The 17,537-nt window shown below is 36.7% G+C and overlaps 3 protein-coding genes across 4 annotated transcripts in view; 1 reads left to right on the plus strand and 2 right to left on the minus strand.

Annotated features, from left to right (window-relative positions):
* LOC107711555 (putative gonadotropin-releasing hormone II receptor) overlaps positions 1 to 1,417 on the plus strand; it is a 2,893-nt gene extending 1,476 nt beyond the window's left edge. Inside the window, exons 2-3 of the mRNA XM_016516543.1 lie at positions 570 to 774; positions 915 to 1,417. Of these exons, the coding sequence (XP_016372029.1) occupies positions 570 to 774; positions 915 to 1,417 (708 nt within the window). The remainder of the gene's footprint in view (positions 1 to 569; positions 775 to 914) is intronic.
* A 1,773-nt stretch (positions 1,418 to 3,190) lies between these two features.
* LOC107711556 (WD repeat-containing protein 93) lies at positions 3,191 to 9,111 on the minus strand. The gene is given in 14 exon segments (XM_074560077.1): positions 3,191 to 3,266; positions 4,267 to 4,456; positions 5,130 to 5,286; positions 5,513 to 5,573; positions 5,890 to 6,097; positions 6,260 to 6,391; positions 6,519 to 6,602; positions 6,745 to 6,815; positions 7,335 to 7,524; positions 7,615 to 7,699; positions 7,991 to 8,248; positions 8,367 to 8,431; positions 8,542 to 8,743; positions 8,854 to 9,111. Coding segments are annotated over 14 exon segments (2,037 nt in total).
* A 344-nt stretch (positions 9,112 to 9,455) lies between these two features.
* On the minus strand, positions 9,456 to 16,598 carry LOC107711562 (myocardial zonula adherens protein-like). Of its 2 annotated transcripts, none has more exons than XM_016516551.1 (13): positions 16,425 to 16,598; positions 16,129 to 16,224; positions 14,516 to 14,674; positions 14,284 to 14,376; positions 13,492 to 13,605; positions 13,091 to 13,243; positions 12,329 to 12,454; positions 11,834 to 11,962; positions 11,658 to 11,752; positions 10,632 to 10,737; positions 10,395 to 10,478; positions 9,983 to 10,044; positions 9,456 to 9,893 (listed from the first exon to the last, which is right to left on the minus strand). In XM_016516551.1, exons 1-13 carry the CDS (start codon positions 16,554 to 16,556, stop codon positions 9,545 to 9,547), a joined length of 1,698 nt encoding a protein of 565 aa, XP_016372037.1. In that variant the 5' UTR covers positions 16,557 to 16,598; the 3' UTR covers positions 9,456 to 9,544. The 2 variants fall into 2 exon arrangements, with proteins under 2 accessions (XP_016372037.1, XP_016372036.1); XM_016516550.1 differs by having other exon boundaries at positions 9,983 to 10,089.
* Positions 16,599 to 17,537: the final 939 nt, after the last annotated feature.

The following is a 17,537-nucleotide window of genomic DNA, read 5'->3' on the forward strand; positions in this document are numbered from 1 at the left end:
AAAAAGACCGCAACCTGGATTGCTGATTTAAGCTGATCTTTCAGGCTAAATAGCTGAAAAGTGCCCCAAACCCCTCTCAAACCAAACCAGCCAACAGACCATCCATTTTAGGCTTGTTTAATCTGTTCATTTAACTGTTGTCACAATATACAGTGTAAGATGTCTCAGTGAAAACAGTCATTGAGAAGTCATTTAGGAAATATGAAATGCCATCTGAAGTAAGTTGTAGCAGTGTTATTTTAGTATCACTGAGATACTATTATAGTTTTTATCAATAGTTTGAATTATTATAATTTTTGTTGTAAGATTTAGTAATTTTGTTGTTTTTGTCATTTTTGCTTTGTCAGTTTTTAGTAATCATTTTAGTTTCAGTTTATTTTAGTAAATCAAAAAAAATCTAAATTAAATGAGAAATGTTTCCTTGGCAACTAGTTGAAATAAAATAAGTTTCCATTTCTTTAATATTTTATTTCAGTTAATGTGCATTCCATTTCAAGTAACAACATTTTTTATGGTTTTGGCCTGTAGATGTCTTGCAACAGAACGCCTGTAATGTTCTCTTTGTCCAGGTGTTTGTTTTCCAGGTTGTGGTGATTGATTCCCCCAAGCGGTTTATCCAGTGTACAACCTATGGCAGCTTTAGCTCACACTGGCAGGAGACACTTTACAACATGCTTACCTTCACCTTCCTCTTCCTCTTCCCACTCTTCATCATGATCTCCTGCTACACCAGGATATTGTTTGAGATCTCCAATAAAATGGCCAAAGACAGCTGTAAGTTCTTTAAAAAAAAAAAAAAAATCTAATGGTAACTTCTTGATCAGCTTGCAAGTGACATTACCCTGAGGTGTCTTTGCCCTAACTTTATTATGTGTGATCTGTCTTGCTTCTGTTGTGATCTGTGTCACATCCAGTGCTGTCCAACAAAGTGCAGCTGCGCAGGTCTAAAAACAACATCCCTAAGGCACGCATGCGCACGCTGAAGATGAGTGTTGTCATTGTGCTGTCATTCATGGTGTGTTGGACACCCTACTACATGCTTGGCCTGTGGTACTGGTTCTGTCCCGCTGGCCTGGAGGAAACAGTGTCCCAGTCCCTCTCACACATCCTTTTTATATTCGGCCTGTTAAATGCTTGTTTGGACCCCATCATTTACGGTCTCTTCACCATTCCATGCAGAGGCATGAAGCACCGACAGCGTGAACATAACATTGTAGCCTTTGAGCTGGAGAACACTAATAACTCTTTGATGACTTCCATCAGAACTTCCACCTCCTCGCTCACTTTAAAGAGACTGACAGTTCAGCAGACTTCTAGAGAAAAGCTAGAATGGGACGGAGAGTATGTGCACAGGATTGGAGATGATGGGGCAAAGAATGGTGTGGCCTTTGCAAGTCATTCCACCTGTACGGACTAAAAGCCAAAACACATGAGTTGTCTATATGTATGATAGCTTTCCATTTAATTTCCATGAAAGCCATTATGGGCACTTTAATCTCATATGTATAAAGGTTTCACATGTAATGTTTCAAAAATATTTTATTTACTGTAATTAGTTCATTCATATTGGCTTGTAAATCTTTTGCATGCTGAGCCTTGAGATGACCAGACAATGAAAGTCAATGGGGTCCAGCAATGTTTTGGAGCTTTATTATACAGACTAACAGTTTTTTTTTTCAGTATGATTTTTTAAAGAAATTAATATATTTATTTAGCAAAGACATATTAAATTAAAGGCAGTAAAGACTTTTTAATTGTTACAAAAAACAATGAAATAAACGCTGTTCTTAACTATTCATCAAAGAATCCTGAAAAAGATGTATCACGGTTTCCACAGAGATGATTCCTGTGCAGCAAATCTGCATATTGGAATGATTTCTAAAGGAGGACTGGAGTAATGACAGCTGAAAATTCAGCTTTGCCACAGGAATTAATTATTTTATATATTAAAATAGATAACAGCTATTCTAAATTGTAATATAAAATATTACAATAGTTTTTTTTTGTATTTTTGATTAAAATAAATTCAACCTTGGTGAGCAAAAGAGAAATTTTTTTCAAAAAGATTTCAAAATCTTACTGACCCAAAACCTTTGAACTGTAGTGTATCATCTAGGTTTTTTTTTGTTTGTTTGTTTTTGCATTTGGGTCTCAAATATACACCACATCTTCTTTTCACAATGTCCTTTGAAAGGCTATTTCATGTACTTTGTGAACTTGACAGATATTTTAACACACATCACGTGCATTTCTTCTGGCAGCAGCAAAATGAGAAGGGATCTTTTATGTATCTACTTAACTAAAGTGTACAGTGATTTAAAATGATAGATATTGAGTATTGGTTTATGCTTATGGTAACCCTGTTTTGTCTTGTGGTTTAAAAGTTGAAATTACAATAAAAATGAACTGGAAACTGAAGTCTTAAAGGCTTTGGCACAGATCATTAAATTCATGCAGCTCTTGAATATACGGGCTGTGACTCAGATCATGCAATGTTCCATAACCTCACAAAAATCATAATACTGCCTCCCCACTGCCCATGGCCAGTCCAATTAAAGAACAAGTAAAAATTTAACTAAAAACTGAATAAACAAAATGACACGAATAACATGGAATAGTAGAGGTTTTTAATATGCCTGAGCAAATCTGAAAACCAGTGCCTATGACCTGTCATGTGAAATAAATAAGAACAATGCAACCAGAAAAATTGTGGTGACATTCAGTATAATGTGTGGGAGACATGATTAGCTGTGATATTATATGAACATTTTCTGACTTCAGAACAGACCATGAGACTGTGCATAACAGATATACTAACAATTATACTGAATTTTGTTTAAACTTTGTTAAGTAGACAACAACTATACTGCAACAGAGCTGTAAATGTTGGAAAAATGCTAGAATCAAGTCATAATAAGCTTAATCAAATGCACAGATTCCTCATACATATACAGTATAAACATATATTAGGACATGTGAATATATAAACACATGGCCTGGCTTCATGTAGAAGAGCTTCAATGTTTTGTTTTTTTTTCTTTAAAATATGACATCAAAAGTTAAACCATACCATTTTTTGCTAATTGATGAATTAATGCGTGCATGCATTTGATCCTCATTAATACATAAAAAAGAAAACGCATTCTCTGTCTTTCAGTATGACCTGGATCTCTTCGTAGTATATGAAGCTTCATTTAATATCACGCTTCGAAAGCTGCTCCCAATGGAAAGCCAAATTTCTGTTCCTCTCTTTCCAAGAGTCAGCTCTGCACACACAAAGACATTACACATGTAAAGTGTACTCAGTGTTTTAAGTTACAGACCAAATCATTGTTAAGGCCTATTAACACCAAGAACGGTAACTATGAACATCAAGTTTAAAAAAAATAATTCTTCTAGATAAGGAATGTGATGGAAATTTCTATATTTTTCTTTATTTTCTATTTTCCATATTGTATATTCTCCATTTTCCACATTTTCTATTTGCACAGGTGTTGGCCTTTAGTATTTTCTCTGTGTACGTGAATAAAACAGCTGTCAGCATTCCTCTAACAGGGGAATGGCTATGACCGGTTTGAACTAATCTGAGAAGATATTGTTGAAGATCAATGTCGATTCTTGGGCAGCCTTTATCAGTATAAAAGAGACTGTACTGAATTGCCTTCTGTCTTTCTCACTTCAGAGCGTCTGTGTGTTAGATTGACAATTTTTGCAAAAATTAAAGGGCCAAAGACAAATCCTATGACTGGTTTTTCACTCCCGGTCTGACATTCAATAACAGATTTAGAATTTTTCCACAACAGAAGTAACAACAATAACGACACAGAGGAACAATAGCAATGGAATCAGTTAGAAATCACTTTTCTCCAGCTAATGAACGATAAAAACATTAACAGCCATTCAAAATCCTTTAAAACATACGCTGCAAATATGTTCACAGACCATAAGCACTCTTAGAAAAAATATTATAAAAAAGGTTATAGTCTATTGGTGTGAACACTAATATAATTATCATACAGTATATAGTTGTATATATAGAGATATAGTTAGCGTTATCGTTCTTGGTGTGAACGTGCCTTTATACAGTTCATCATAAATCTTTTTATAAATCTCTTACCATACTCATTTAGTCCTATCTAATAATTTAACATTTGATGAACAGCTTGCATGTCACATTGGGTCTCATTTACTAAAAACTGCGTACAAAAAGATTCTCAAAATTTGTTCTTACTTTTACTGTTTAATACTGAACTACATTTCACCAACCTTTCCTTAAAGTAAAGGTTGCAGGCCTCCTTCAAATCTGAGAGTGTGGCTCTGGTCTCTTTTTCACTTACAGCTGGACTTGTGACACGGTATAGATCCATCAATGTGCATTCTGAAAAGCTGAAGATGAAGAGAGAGCTCTCATCCTTATTCCTATCAGTCACCTCCACCAAAGGTGTTTTTCTGTCACCTAAAAAAAATCAAGTGTGTCACCATGAACACAATCCGTCACTCAATAAATAACAAATAATAATAAAAATGTGTCACTTTTGATGCATTGCCTCACAACTTCAACAGCATAAGACGTCATTCACACAGAACAATGTAAATAATGGACTGAAAAAAAAAAGGTCTAGAAATGTGTGTTTTTTTAACTTGACCTCTGGGTTTTTAGAAAATGCTCTGTAAAGCATGAGACATTGTAAAAGAAAGAAAATGTCCGACTGCATGTTTACATCAAAAAACTATGGAAAAGCAGCACAGTGAAATGCAAAAAGGTATTCTGTGTGAACGTCCCCTACAGCAGCAACTTCAACTAAGACGTCATTCACACAGAACAATGTAAATAATGGACTGAAAAAAAAAAGGTCTAGAAATGTGTGTTTTTTTAACTTGACCTCTGGGTTTTTAGAAAATGCTCTGTAAAGCATGAGACATTGTAAAAGAAAGAAAATGTCCGACTGCATGTTTACATCAAAAAACTATGGAAAAGCAGCACAGTGAAATGCAAAAAGGTATTCTGTGTGAACGTCCCCTACAGCAGGAAAAAGAGTCAATCATATAATAATACGATATTACATATGAACATGATAGAACCTCATTTGTTGTTTTTCAGCTAAATTACTAATTTGTCTGAAGTTTACCTGTAATATATAGTTTTTGTTGGACTGGCTCAAGCAGACACACAGGTTCCCTGAGTGAGCCCAGCACATGAGTTGGAGGCAGGTTTAAGATAAATACTGGTGATCCATCCTCTGTTTCCCATATGGATACTTGCCCATTTCTCTGCATCAACAAAATCTAAAAACAATTTCAGGAATGAGATACATTTACATGTATGTTCTTGGCAGATACTTTCTTAATAAAGTGACTTCAGATCTTGGACTAACTGCAACTACAACTGCAAACAAAACCATTAAAGTAGCTGTCACAACCATACAGGTATATACTGTATACACACACACACACACACACAATATAAAGATACACATATATATCTGAATTATGCTGCAAAATTGTACAATACCAGACACTTCAGGAAGGGCACATGTTCAGCAACAGTGACAGAACTGCCTGGGCCTGCAGGTCTGATAAGAGACAGTCATTATATTTATTTCAAGCATGTCAGGTTTTAGCATGTTAATGGACATGACAGCATTAATGTATTTGGTCTTGGCAGGTAAGATCTGCAATGCATGGCAATAAATACAGCTGTAAGATATGCTGCTGCTACATTTATAGGCATACATAAATCACATAGCAGATCTAGACATGTGGAACTGGGGGAGGTAGAGGTTTTCAGAGGAACTGCAGGACCAGCAAACACAGAACCAGACTATTAGCTATTTACACACCACATTTAGTATTTTTGAACCCGTTTTAATAACTGTGAGTATTTAGTACCTTTCAGTAAGTGCAACAGTGCATGTGTCTCCTCCTCTGCCCGCTGTCACACTGTAACATGCCCCACTTCTGCAAGTGACCACTAACTGTAGTGTGGGCAAAAAGGGACCCTGAAAGAGCGGAGTGACCGGCAATTGACTCTGCAAAAGAAGCTTCATCCTACAAATGGCACCATGTCCTGGGATCACAATATTGGCATATGGACACCCTGCACCACCAGAAGACAATCAAGGGTAAGATTCTTTCTCTCAGTATGATCGGTGTCACATTGTATTGTGCAATTATATCATGGTTCATTCTTATAATTGAGAACCACACAATATATATCATAAATAATATCTTAAATCACTAAATACTAAAGCAAGCCTACCAAACCGTCTGTCCCATATAGTAACCAGCTGACCGTCAAGCCCTAGAACAATGAACCGTGTGCAGGCACTGACGGCAGAGCAGAGGATTTCCTGAGAATTGGGCCACAAAACATCTGGTCTGGGTTCACTGTCTGATCCAAGAACAGATTAAAATCTAATTTATAAACATGACTAACAAATGTGTCCTTGTAATGTTAATATACTGTATTTTCTTTCTAATCTATGCAGTATAAATGTATGAGTTAATGGCTTGAGTACCCTTCTCTTTAGGGGTCTTCAACAGAAGATACTGTAAGAGATTATGGCTGCCATTCCACCATATGCACACAGCAATGGGAATATCTTCAAAGATAATTTGAAGAAATATTATAAATGCATATTCAGAGAACTGATTGTACTGTAAATTGTGATCACACACCGTTACAGGCTATATTTATCACTGAAAAACATACATGTGAAATCATCTCTTGAGTTCATGGCTCACCTCTAGCTGCCTTCGCTTCTCCAGGCATTGAATGAAACCCCTCACGCAGTAAGAAGTGACAAGTACAGTTGCTGTAAGGAAAAAAACTAATTTTGTAGTCTGAAAAAATTAACCTCTGGAAAAAAAAAATCTTGATATCTTTTGTAACCTCTAATGGTTCTAGTGTTTCACTGCACACTTTGCCAAATATTTCACATATGATCAGTTCAGCTGCTCCCTATATCCAACTTTTTAAAACATTCCATCATTTTAGTTAAATCGTGGCTGCAAATTAACTAAATTAAAAGAAGGCAACGAATTAGTACAGCACAGCCACAATTTACCTAAAACAAGAGAACAAATTAATCAAACATGACCATGAATTAATAAAACATGGCCAAAAAAGTTGCGAGAGCAAATTTGTGGCCACGATATCTATTACAGAGTTACTATTACTATTCTTGTTTGCTACGTCTATATAAAAAGATATTCATAGAATTAGTTAGTGTGTTAGTGTGGATAAATTGTCAAAATACTTTTTGGGATGACTATATGGTATACCTCCTGAATCAAGTGAAATATGACTTCCAATACTCTTTAATCAAGCCTACCTTGGTCCTTCTGCTTTTTGTTGTGGTGTCATCACAGAGCTGGAGCTGAGGTACTTCATGAACATTTTCTTAAATGCTGCATCCTGGTTTTCCCATTGACGACTACTAATGAGGTGATTTTGGCCTGAGCCTATTATAGTGCCTTCCTCTGTCTTCTGCAGGACCTCAGATGGACTTTTCAGAGAGGTTCCTTGAAGACACCAACAGTAAAAGAAAGACATAACAAACTTCTGAAACAAACTTTTTTTTAGCAGCAGTGATTTAAATTACCGGTAGATACCTGCAGGGATTTCTGGAGGTTTGATCTTCATGAGTAAGACTACTGGAGACAGTTTGGCTTCTGTGGTCTGTGGGGTTTGTGTAGCCTACAGAAGAGATGGCAAAATATGATCATCTCATTGCAGTAATTTTGCAAACAATGGCAGAAAAAGAAATAAACAAATAAATAAATAATAAATACAGACAGTATAGGAACAAACATACAGTATATTTTATTCTGAAAAAATACATAACAGTTTAAAATATGCCTCCAAGGAAATTGGGAAATTTTGAAGTGACATCAACAATGCACCATGTTAAGATTTGTTTAAAGCATAAATACAGCTAACAAGAATATATGGTCTTCCAGGTAACTTTCCAATGTAACTATAAGTTACCTGTTTGGTTTCCAGCTCTTTGAGCCACACATCTAGTGGGAAGCGATAGACATCCAGCCAAACAGAGCCACTGGCTTCATTGACGATATACCACAACAGCATTAATTAATCAGTAGTACTCACAGTTAAATGTATTTTTAGTTTTATATTACATTTCCGTATTTTAATAGGAAATTTACATGTCATGACTGCAGCTCCAAAGTCCCCACTTCTAGACACTTCAAATTTTGCACAGATGTTTCTTTGGTTTATATCTTCCTGTGAGAAATGTAACACATGTCTATTACCAATCGAAAACCAACAACACACTCACACACACACACACACACACACACACACACACACAAAAGCTCTTAAAATGGTATTATGAACTTACAGTTTCATTGATGACTTTTATTAAATAAATATTCTCCACGTGATGCACAAAAAGCCGTGCAATACCTTAGGAGAAAATAATGTATAAAAATATGTATAAATAAATACAGAAAATATAAAATAGGGAGTTTTTCATGTAAATTGTCTAATAATATCCCCCACTCTCAGAAAATTACCCATGTCATCCACTGTGCATAAGAGATGTGTGGCATTTCCCAGAGAGGTACAAGAGATGCTGGTAAGCTCCACTCTTTCATCCTGCCACGTTCTTACACAGGTGAGAGTGGATGTACTGATGACTGACAGACCATGAGTGTGACCCAGAAACAGGTAAAGTCCATCATCAGAGCACACAATACTATTAGTTCTGCCTGGAAGCTAAGAACCAAGCAACAAAGAAATCATATGTAAAATGAAAATTTTGGACAAATGCATCCAAAGCACAAAGCAATATGATGAGGCAATTTGAATGTGCATGTTAAACATACCTTCATTTCTTTAGAAGCATTCAGCACAGGAATTTGTCTTGCTGCTTCTTCATCCCTCTTGATCTTTTCCTGCTCTGATATAACTTCCCATACACTGTCAACAAGGTTATTTAACAGCTTATTGACTACTCTTGCAGACTCAGGTAGATTATTATCAGGCTGCTGCAGATCTGTGAAATAAGTCACATCATCGTCTTCACAGCTGCTGTAATCTGATGGCTCTGGGATCTCCAAACCTCTTCTGACATTCTCAGCCATCTTGTGTTATTTCTGGAGGGGAAAAAAAGATATTGAAAATGAATTGCCGAATTCATTTTTGGCAGAACATATTTATACACACACACAGATACCTAAATATAAATATGTCAGCATATACAAAATGGACCTGAGAAAAACTGTGTTTTGCATATGGTACTAAAGTAATATTATGTACCATAATACCATGATACTATTGGAATTACCTTCTTGGAATTAACTTACCTTCCAGTTAGTATTAGATAAACAAAAATGGTGTAATCAAACAATGCCATGGAAAGTGATACACCATGGCACCTCCACATTTCTACTGTAAGAGTAAATTCACAATACCAACAAACTATACTGTACTGTAATGTTACATAAACAGTAAAAAACAACAACAATACTTCATGTCCCATAAGCTTCTGCCACTGCCATTTCAGTAAAACTTTATTCAGTCAATGTTCATTTTAGAGCTCATTTCCATCAGCTTCATAAAAGGAGTGTAGATCTGTGACGGGCTGGTTCTCGCTCTAGGACTGGTGGTAGAGGACAGTTCTGAGCCTGTTGGAGATTTGGAGTCCCCGTCTTCATGGCTGGTCTGAACATAACTTGAAGACAGAGGTGCCGTTTGTGTGGGACTGGTTGCAGTTTCTTGTGTATGTACTACACTGGAGCGCAGCATTGTGCTGTACTGACCAGGAGTGTATTTAAGAAGACTATAGTTCAGTCTGCTAGAGGATCTTGGGGCTGATGAGATGGGGCTGGGTTGGACAGGAGTGATATCCGGCAGCTCCTCAGATCTATGCACACAGGGAGAGCATGTGAGTAAAGGTGTGGCCTTGAAAGCAGTTTTAAATTTCTTATGGCAAGGTGATCTTGTGCTCATTACCTAATGGGGAGGTCACAGCCAACTCCAATGTCCCGGGTGGCTACTTTAGTCTCAGATGCTCTCTGTATAGACATAAAATACTTCAACTTGTCTCCTAACTCATTATTCTAGGAAAAGAAGCAAAGCAAAGGACAGAGTCAGACCATAGGCATGGGAAATTAAGTAGAGAATTAATTTCACAGACATATAAAGAGGACACTGGACAAAGATTGATTCAGTTTAGATGTGTGAGAAATCTGAATGACAACCAAAGGGACTCAAAAGAGCCCAGCTGACAGAACAGCAATGAATTCAAGAATAGTCACATTCAGGATGCTTATTCCAACCAAGCTGTGCCTTTCTAGATTGGTAAAGGCGAGGGGCTTTACATGGAACCCCCATTCCATTGCTACATGGAAACAGTTGCTCTTACCTCACATTCCACTATGGCAATCCTGTCCAGCAGCTCAGAAATGAACATATCCTTCTGTGCAACTTTTGCTCTCAATGTTTCAACCTGCGGAATTGTTTGTTTGTTTTATAATTAAAAAGATTGAATTACAATAATGGTGTCATGATTTCTTGAAAGGAAACGTTTGTTTTGGATTCATTTTGTGTACATAGTATACTCTTTATTAACAGAACGAACAGTCTATCTGTAAATCCTCACCTCCTCTATCATGGCCTTGACCTTCCTCTGTTGAGAGAACACCATGTCGTTGAGATGCTTTATTCGCTCTCTCAGTTCTGCCGCTTCCTCTTTCAGCTGCTCGGACCTGAGAAAGAACGTTGCTTAGGAGTGATATAACATACGCAATAAAATACTAAAATACAACCCAGTATTATTGGGTATTGTTCAGTATTATTGGCCAAGAGTATTATTGGGAGTTTTTTTTTCTGAGGAGACAAAATGAAAACATTTTTAAAAGAAAACCCCCCCCCCAAACAAACAAACCTAAAAATAAGATTTCTGCAATTAATCGTGATAACATAAAGTATAAACATAAATGTATTTTCACACTGAATCTCCAAACGAATGTAGAAACAACATAAAGACAGTATTTTTAAATATGTTTTACACTAAATACTATAAATGAAGGCCAGTATCACTGATGTCAGTACGGATTCATTTTTTTCTGGGAATAAAACCAGTAATTATAGCCATTCACCATTACAGTATAGTTATACTTCAGTTGAAGGCCAGGGCTAAACTACAAATTATTAGACTAGTTCTTATTTATCAATTATTAACTATTACATAACATTGAAAATATTATAACTACTTTTAATTTAAGTGAACCTTAAACAATATTCACGCAAACCCATTATAATAAATGTGACATTTAGCCATGCTTTTCATACAGTGTGTTTGGTGATGTTTTTGTCTCTGTCAATCAGGTATCAAGGATGTAAGGAACATGTTAGACATGCTCAAGTAACATAGCTTCTTCAAAAAATAGGGGGAAATCAATTCTGGTTATCTGAGTTTATTTTAACGCATTAAAAAGCAAATATTAATCGCAGAAATTCATGCATTATATTTCTTTGCCCTACTTATACTTATTACAGTTATGGTATCTGGTTATTATAGATCTTAAACTGTCCACTGAAACCATCCCGAATTAAGGAAATATGACATCACCACTGGTTTCAGATGCAAACTTAGTATAGTTTAGGTATACATTAAATGTCTTACTGTTTGGCCACAGCTTTGTCTGCATGGTCAGTTTGGTCCAAACCATGTAAGCGTTGTTCACATTCACAAAGCTTTTTTATCAGGTCACCCTTCTCCTGTTATAAAGAGAGAAGTGCTGTATAAAAAGTTTCCTTCAGGGGTAACAGGCAAAGGCTGAGCCAACTGATATTATTTACCTGAGCCATACAGTTTAGTAGCCTCTCCACCTCAGTAATTCTTTGATCTCTTTCAGCGATCTTTTCCTCAGCTATCCGAGCATTCCTCTCCGCCTCCTCAAGCCTCCTCATGTAGTCATCAAGCTGTGCCTGCGGACATAAAAGTCAGAACTACAGTCATTTATTTGCCTCTGTTCATCAGTCTTCATCATCATTCTCTCTGAAATCTTCACTTTTACCACTAGGTGGCACCCTTACTTAGAAAAAAAAATCTACTTTTTTTTCTCTTCCCTGGTGAATAACTACAGATGTTTCCTGTTATGAGATTGGAATCCTTACGCCCTGCTTGTGAAGTATAATACAAACGTAGTCTTTTTACAGTGTGTCTGTAGGTATTACAATCTTTCAAAAGTCACACACATTAAAGCGAATGCATTTGTCACATTAGCATGCAGTGAACTAGTTGGACAGTAAGGCATTGTGAGTGTCTGTTTGTTTGGTTGGTTATATCTGTACCTGCAGAGCCTCTATCTCCTCTCTGTACTTCCTCTGCTGTTCTTGCAGCTGTTCCTCATATTCCCTCTGTAGCTGAGCACTCAACTCTTTCAAAGCTTGAGTCTTGGCCTCCTGAGAAGTCTCCACCTACATACAAAAAGCTATTTAGTTGTCACATGTTAATAACCATGCTACTTATGTAAAAAATTGACATTTTTAACTTTTAAACACAAATATTCCATGTACAGTACACGCTTAAAAATAAAGGTTTCAAAGAAATAAGGGTTTCACAGCAATGCTGGCTTTCTCAAAGACCCTTTCAGTGAACCCATTTTTTTCTTAGTGTGAAGAACATTTTAGTAGTCTACTCTAAAGAACCTTTTTTCACTATAAAGAACCTTTTTGTGCATTAAAGGTTCTTCATGGAACCATAGACACCAATAAAGAACCTTTATCTCAATTAATATGAGGTTGAAAAACTTTATATACAATAATTTGAAAAAAAACAAAAAAAAAAAACATAAAAAACATTTTTAGATGAAGTGTAGCATGTCACACCGCAGGACACTGCTGTCACCACAAGATTCCTGTTGTAAATTGTGTCCATGCTTACTAGCCAATAGGTGTTAGATCTCTGTTGTCTACTATGAAATGTTTCTCTGTATTTAAAGAGTAATGTTTCATTAACAAAAAGGAACAAAGTACCATGGTATTAGGATGTCTGTAACATGAAGGGTCTGCATAATAATAAAAGTGCTGTGTAATATGTGTTTGTGTGTGCACCTGATTTTTGAGAGACTGGTTTGCAGCCTGTGCTGCTGCTAGCTGTCTTTCCGTTTCCTTGAGTTTTTCCTCTGTCTTCTCCAACGAGCTGCGCACAGCTTTCTTCTCATCTCTGTTCCCCACACGATTTTGACAGCTTTCCAGCAATGATTTCTAAAACAGCCATCATCAACAGCAGCAGCAGCAGCAGCACATAAGCATTATATCAGTCATATGGACAAATATACAGGTACTTTCTAAAAGCATGCGTATGCTGACAGTAAAAAAAAAAAAAAACATCTTTAACTTGTGACATTTAAATGTTGACCAGTCTAAGCATGCTGACTACAAAAACTATGTCAAGAGTTTTTCTGAACAGAACAAGCCTTTGTCAGTTGGCAGTGACCACACTGATTGTGTACCTGTAGATCAATGTTTGCTGATATGAGGGAGCTGTTCATGTGGTCAAAGCTCTCCATAGCTACACTTCTCGTCCTCACCTCTGACTCAAGGTAACGCTTATGAGAGTTGGCTGCCTGGAACAAACACAGTCAGCACATTGAGAACTTGTTATAAAACCGACAGTCAGCACATTTGTCATAAAATCGTAAAATGTATTTTTTATGAAGCCTGACAGAGTAAGGTTTTGTGGTAGATAATATTCGTAGGTATTATTACACAGCTCTATGGAAAACTGATTGGTTAACTGCAACAACCAGGTAACTGAAATAAGGCCCTGCTTTCATGTCTCTTGTATCACCCCATGGACTTGCTCTCTCTTGTTTCATACAAACACAACTGCCAACAAAATCACACAGAAACGTGTACCTCATTACTAGGAGAGCATTGACTCCTCCAGACTGCAAATCAGGCCAAAATCATTTGTGCAAAAGTCATGTAGTTTACTCAAATCACTTCAGTATTAATATTACTGTAATAATTTGCAGGGTTTGTCTTATCTCTGAGCTAAATTCTAAATGTATTTTTGTAATTATTATTAGTACATTTTTATTTTGTAGAATTTGTTTTATTTATTTTACATTAGAAAATAATTTCAGATCAATATTTTTTTATATTATTTTTTTGATGAATAGCTGTGTAATATGCAATGTCAGTCAGCCTGTCATTATTTCATAATAAAACCCAACAGGATGGTCAGGGTGACTGGTCCATTATTCCTTCCTTAAACATTTGTCATGCTGTGTTTTGCTCACCTTTAATTCCTGAGTTAATTTTTGCACTGATTGTTGCATCCCTCCAAACTGGCCATACATCCGCTCTCTGACTTTTTCCAAAGAGTCACGTACCTTTGAGAAAAGAAGGATGGTTTTAAGTTATCTGCTTGCTGAATAGCATCGAGTATCTGCTAACTAGTTAAGTAATAACTAGTCTTCTAGTTGCAAGTTACAGTTAGCTAGGTAGCAAAAGAAAAGTCTCTGCGCTTACCTCTCTGATGTACCTCATCTCATCCCTCAGGTGACTGACAGACGACTCGCGTGCCATCACTTCCTGTTGGTGGCTGGTGCCTGTGCTCTGCACCACGCCATAAACTCTGGACCCGTGCTGAGCAGGCTGGTCCCGACCGATGCCATTGGTCATGGGGTGCTGGGGGAATAGGACCATAGGGCTCAGATTTCAGCTTGTGAATGTGTTTAAAAGGAGAGTGTGACACTGTTGTGTTTACAGCTGTGAAGACCAATGTCACCGAGTGCGTGTATGCCTTTTGGAACATCCTGGTTGCAAAATTTGAGTGAGACTGATAGACTTTATTTGCGAGTGACACACTCTGGTATTTTAAGCATTGCTGCTGAGTGTTCACAATGGTTGGGATGCAGACAGTCAGAATGGTCCTCGGCGAGGGTGTCATATTTCTGCATGCCAGTCGGAAAGAATAAATACACTCTTTTATATCTACAGGTTCACCATGAATATATGAAAAGGAACTTGAAACTTGGAATGCTGTCGTGTTAACATTATAGAGGGAAAGTACATAGAGAAAATATTTATTTCTTGACAATGCCAAGGGGGAAAGGAAAGTGAAGTGAAAAAGTTGTCACAATAGCAAACCCCAGGAGCAACTACAGGTGAGAAGATCTCGCTCAAGGGCACAGCGATGGGGATCAACGGCCATACAATTTATTCTGGTTCTGCTGCAGGATTCTGGGTTCTGGGACCTTTTACACTGGGTCACTTATGTCTCTAAGATTTAGTGTCTAAAGGAGTCATATTTCATGTTTTGCACGCCTTAATAAAACTCTTTTGTGATATGTTTAATAAGTGAACAAGCATTTTACTGTGCAAAGAAAGCCCTGAAGCCATACTGCACAGATACCCTTCAGCTCATGCTAGCTTTGCAAACAATAACACACTGAACTCAAATATCTTTTGGGAAACCAGCATCTGTGTTTTAAACTACAACGCTAACATAGATAAAATTACTCAGATAATATTACCGGGTGACACAAAAACATTCAAACAAATACTAAAATACTGTGTCTACTATCATTCAAAAGTTTTAGGTTGGTAAATATATATTTTTTAAATTTTTGAAACAAGTCTCTTATGCTAGCCAAGGCTGCGGTTATTTGATCGGGGGGAAAAAAATATTGTTAAATATTATTACAATTTTATATTTTTTTATATTTAATTCCTGAGATTGTAAATCTAAACATTACTCCAGTCTTCTGTGTGACATGATCCTATTCTAATATGCTGATTTGGTGCTCAAGAAACATTTCTTATTATTATCAACATTGCTTAATATTTTTGAGATAATCTTATCTTTTTTTTTCAGGATTCTCTGATGGATAGAAAGTTCCAAAGAACAGCATTTATTTAAAATAGATATCTTTTGTAACATTATACATGTCTTTACTGTCACTTTTATTCATTTTTATGTGTCCTTCCTGAATAAAAGTATTAATTTCTTTAAAAAAAAAAAAAATCTTACTAACTCCAAATTTTTGACGGTCATAGACTGAAATATTAGATTATGAAACTTTCCATAAGCATGGGTAATAGTAATGTGGGTTTGTTTGTGTTCTCAGAAGCTGTCATACCTTGTCTTCTTGTTGAGGTGATTCTCTCCCAGGGGGTCTTTCTCTCTGCATGAGCCCATTTTTCTTTTTCCAGGAACCATTGACCAGTTTCTCGCCCTGTGATATAACATATTTGATTATATCAAAATTTTCAGACATGTTGATGCTTGGGTGATACTTAGAAAACCAATGTTACAGATTGTTGAGGTTAAGGCATTATCAGAGGTTTTTCCCTTGCCAGATGTCTTCATGCAACAATTCAAGTTCTACTTCTAAAAAGCTTTCCTGTTTATGAGAAACCATATTCCATCTCTTACATGGGTGCTATTTTCACATCGTACTGAGGTGGAACAACACTGATGAAGTCTAGCTATGATCATACTCTCAGGGTGTGGTATTCCCCTTTCTCTTCTCAGGGCATAGTTTCTCAGAACTGTAATCTCATTCATGTCATGACCACATCTCCTCAGCGCTCCTCTCCAAAACAAAGCACAGAGTTTCAGCTTCCTCACTGACAGAGACTGAATTCTATATGAGAATAACTCTTCTAGAATATAAGATGTTGAGAAAACACGATTAATGTTTCCGTCAGATTCCGACTGAATGGGGAGCAACGTGTGGGAGTGGGTGGAGATAAGACAGAACAATGATGCCAATGTTGTTCATGGCCTTCTGCACTGGACTTCACTGAACTTGACAGATAATCCACAAAAACACAAGCCCATGAGACTAAATTTGAGGTACTCAAACTAGGGGAGAGTCATTTAAAATGTTGAAAACAGGACCTTATGCGTAGTGATATGAGTTATGTGTAGAGATATTTGTGAATCATTTTGGGGATTTAATTTAGCCAAATAAATCTAACAGAGAGATTAACCTTCTGGGGTGGCCATCCTGATATTACAGTGCAGCATTCTAGCTTTTAAAAAATGGTTACTTCATAATAAAATATTAAAGGGATAGTTCACCAAAAAAATGAAAGTTCTGACATCAATTACTACTCTCAGGGTGTGGTATTCCCCTTTCTCTTCTCAGGTCATAGTTTCTCAGAACTGTAATCTCATTCATGTCATGACCACACCTCCTCAGCGCTCCTCTCCAAAACAAAGCACAGAGCTTCAGCTTCCTCACTGACAGAGACCGAATTCTATATGAGAATAACTCTTCTAGAATATAGAATGAGATGTTGCGAAAACACGATTAATGTTTCCGTCTGATTCCGACTGGATGGGGAGCAACGTGTGGGAGTGGGTGGAGAGAAGACAGAACAATGATGCCAGTGTTGTTCATGGCCTTCTGCACTGGACTTCACTGAACTTGACAGATAATCCACAAAAACACAAGCCCATAAGACTAAATTTGAGGTACTCAAACAGGGGAGAGTAATTTAAAATGTTGAAAACAGGACCTTATGCGTAGTGATATGAGTT

This window comes from Sinocyclocheilus rhinocerous, unplaced genomic scaffold (assembly GCF_001515625.1).
Source record: "Sinocyclocheilus rhinocerous isolate Xijiao unplaced genomic scaffold, SAMN03320098_v1.1 scaffold837, whole genome shotgun sequence".
Classification (NCBI taxonomy): Eukaryota; Metazoa; Chordata; class Actinopteri; order Cypriniformes; family Cyprinidae; genus Sinocyclocheilus; species Sinocyclocheilus rhinocerous.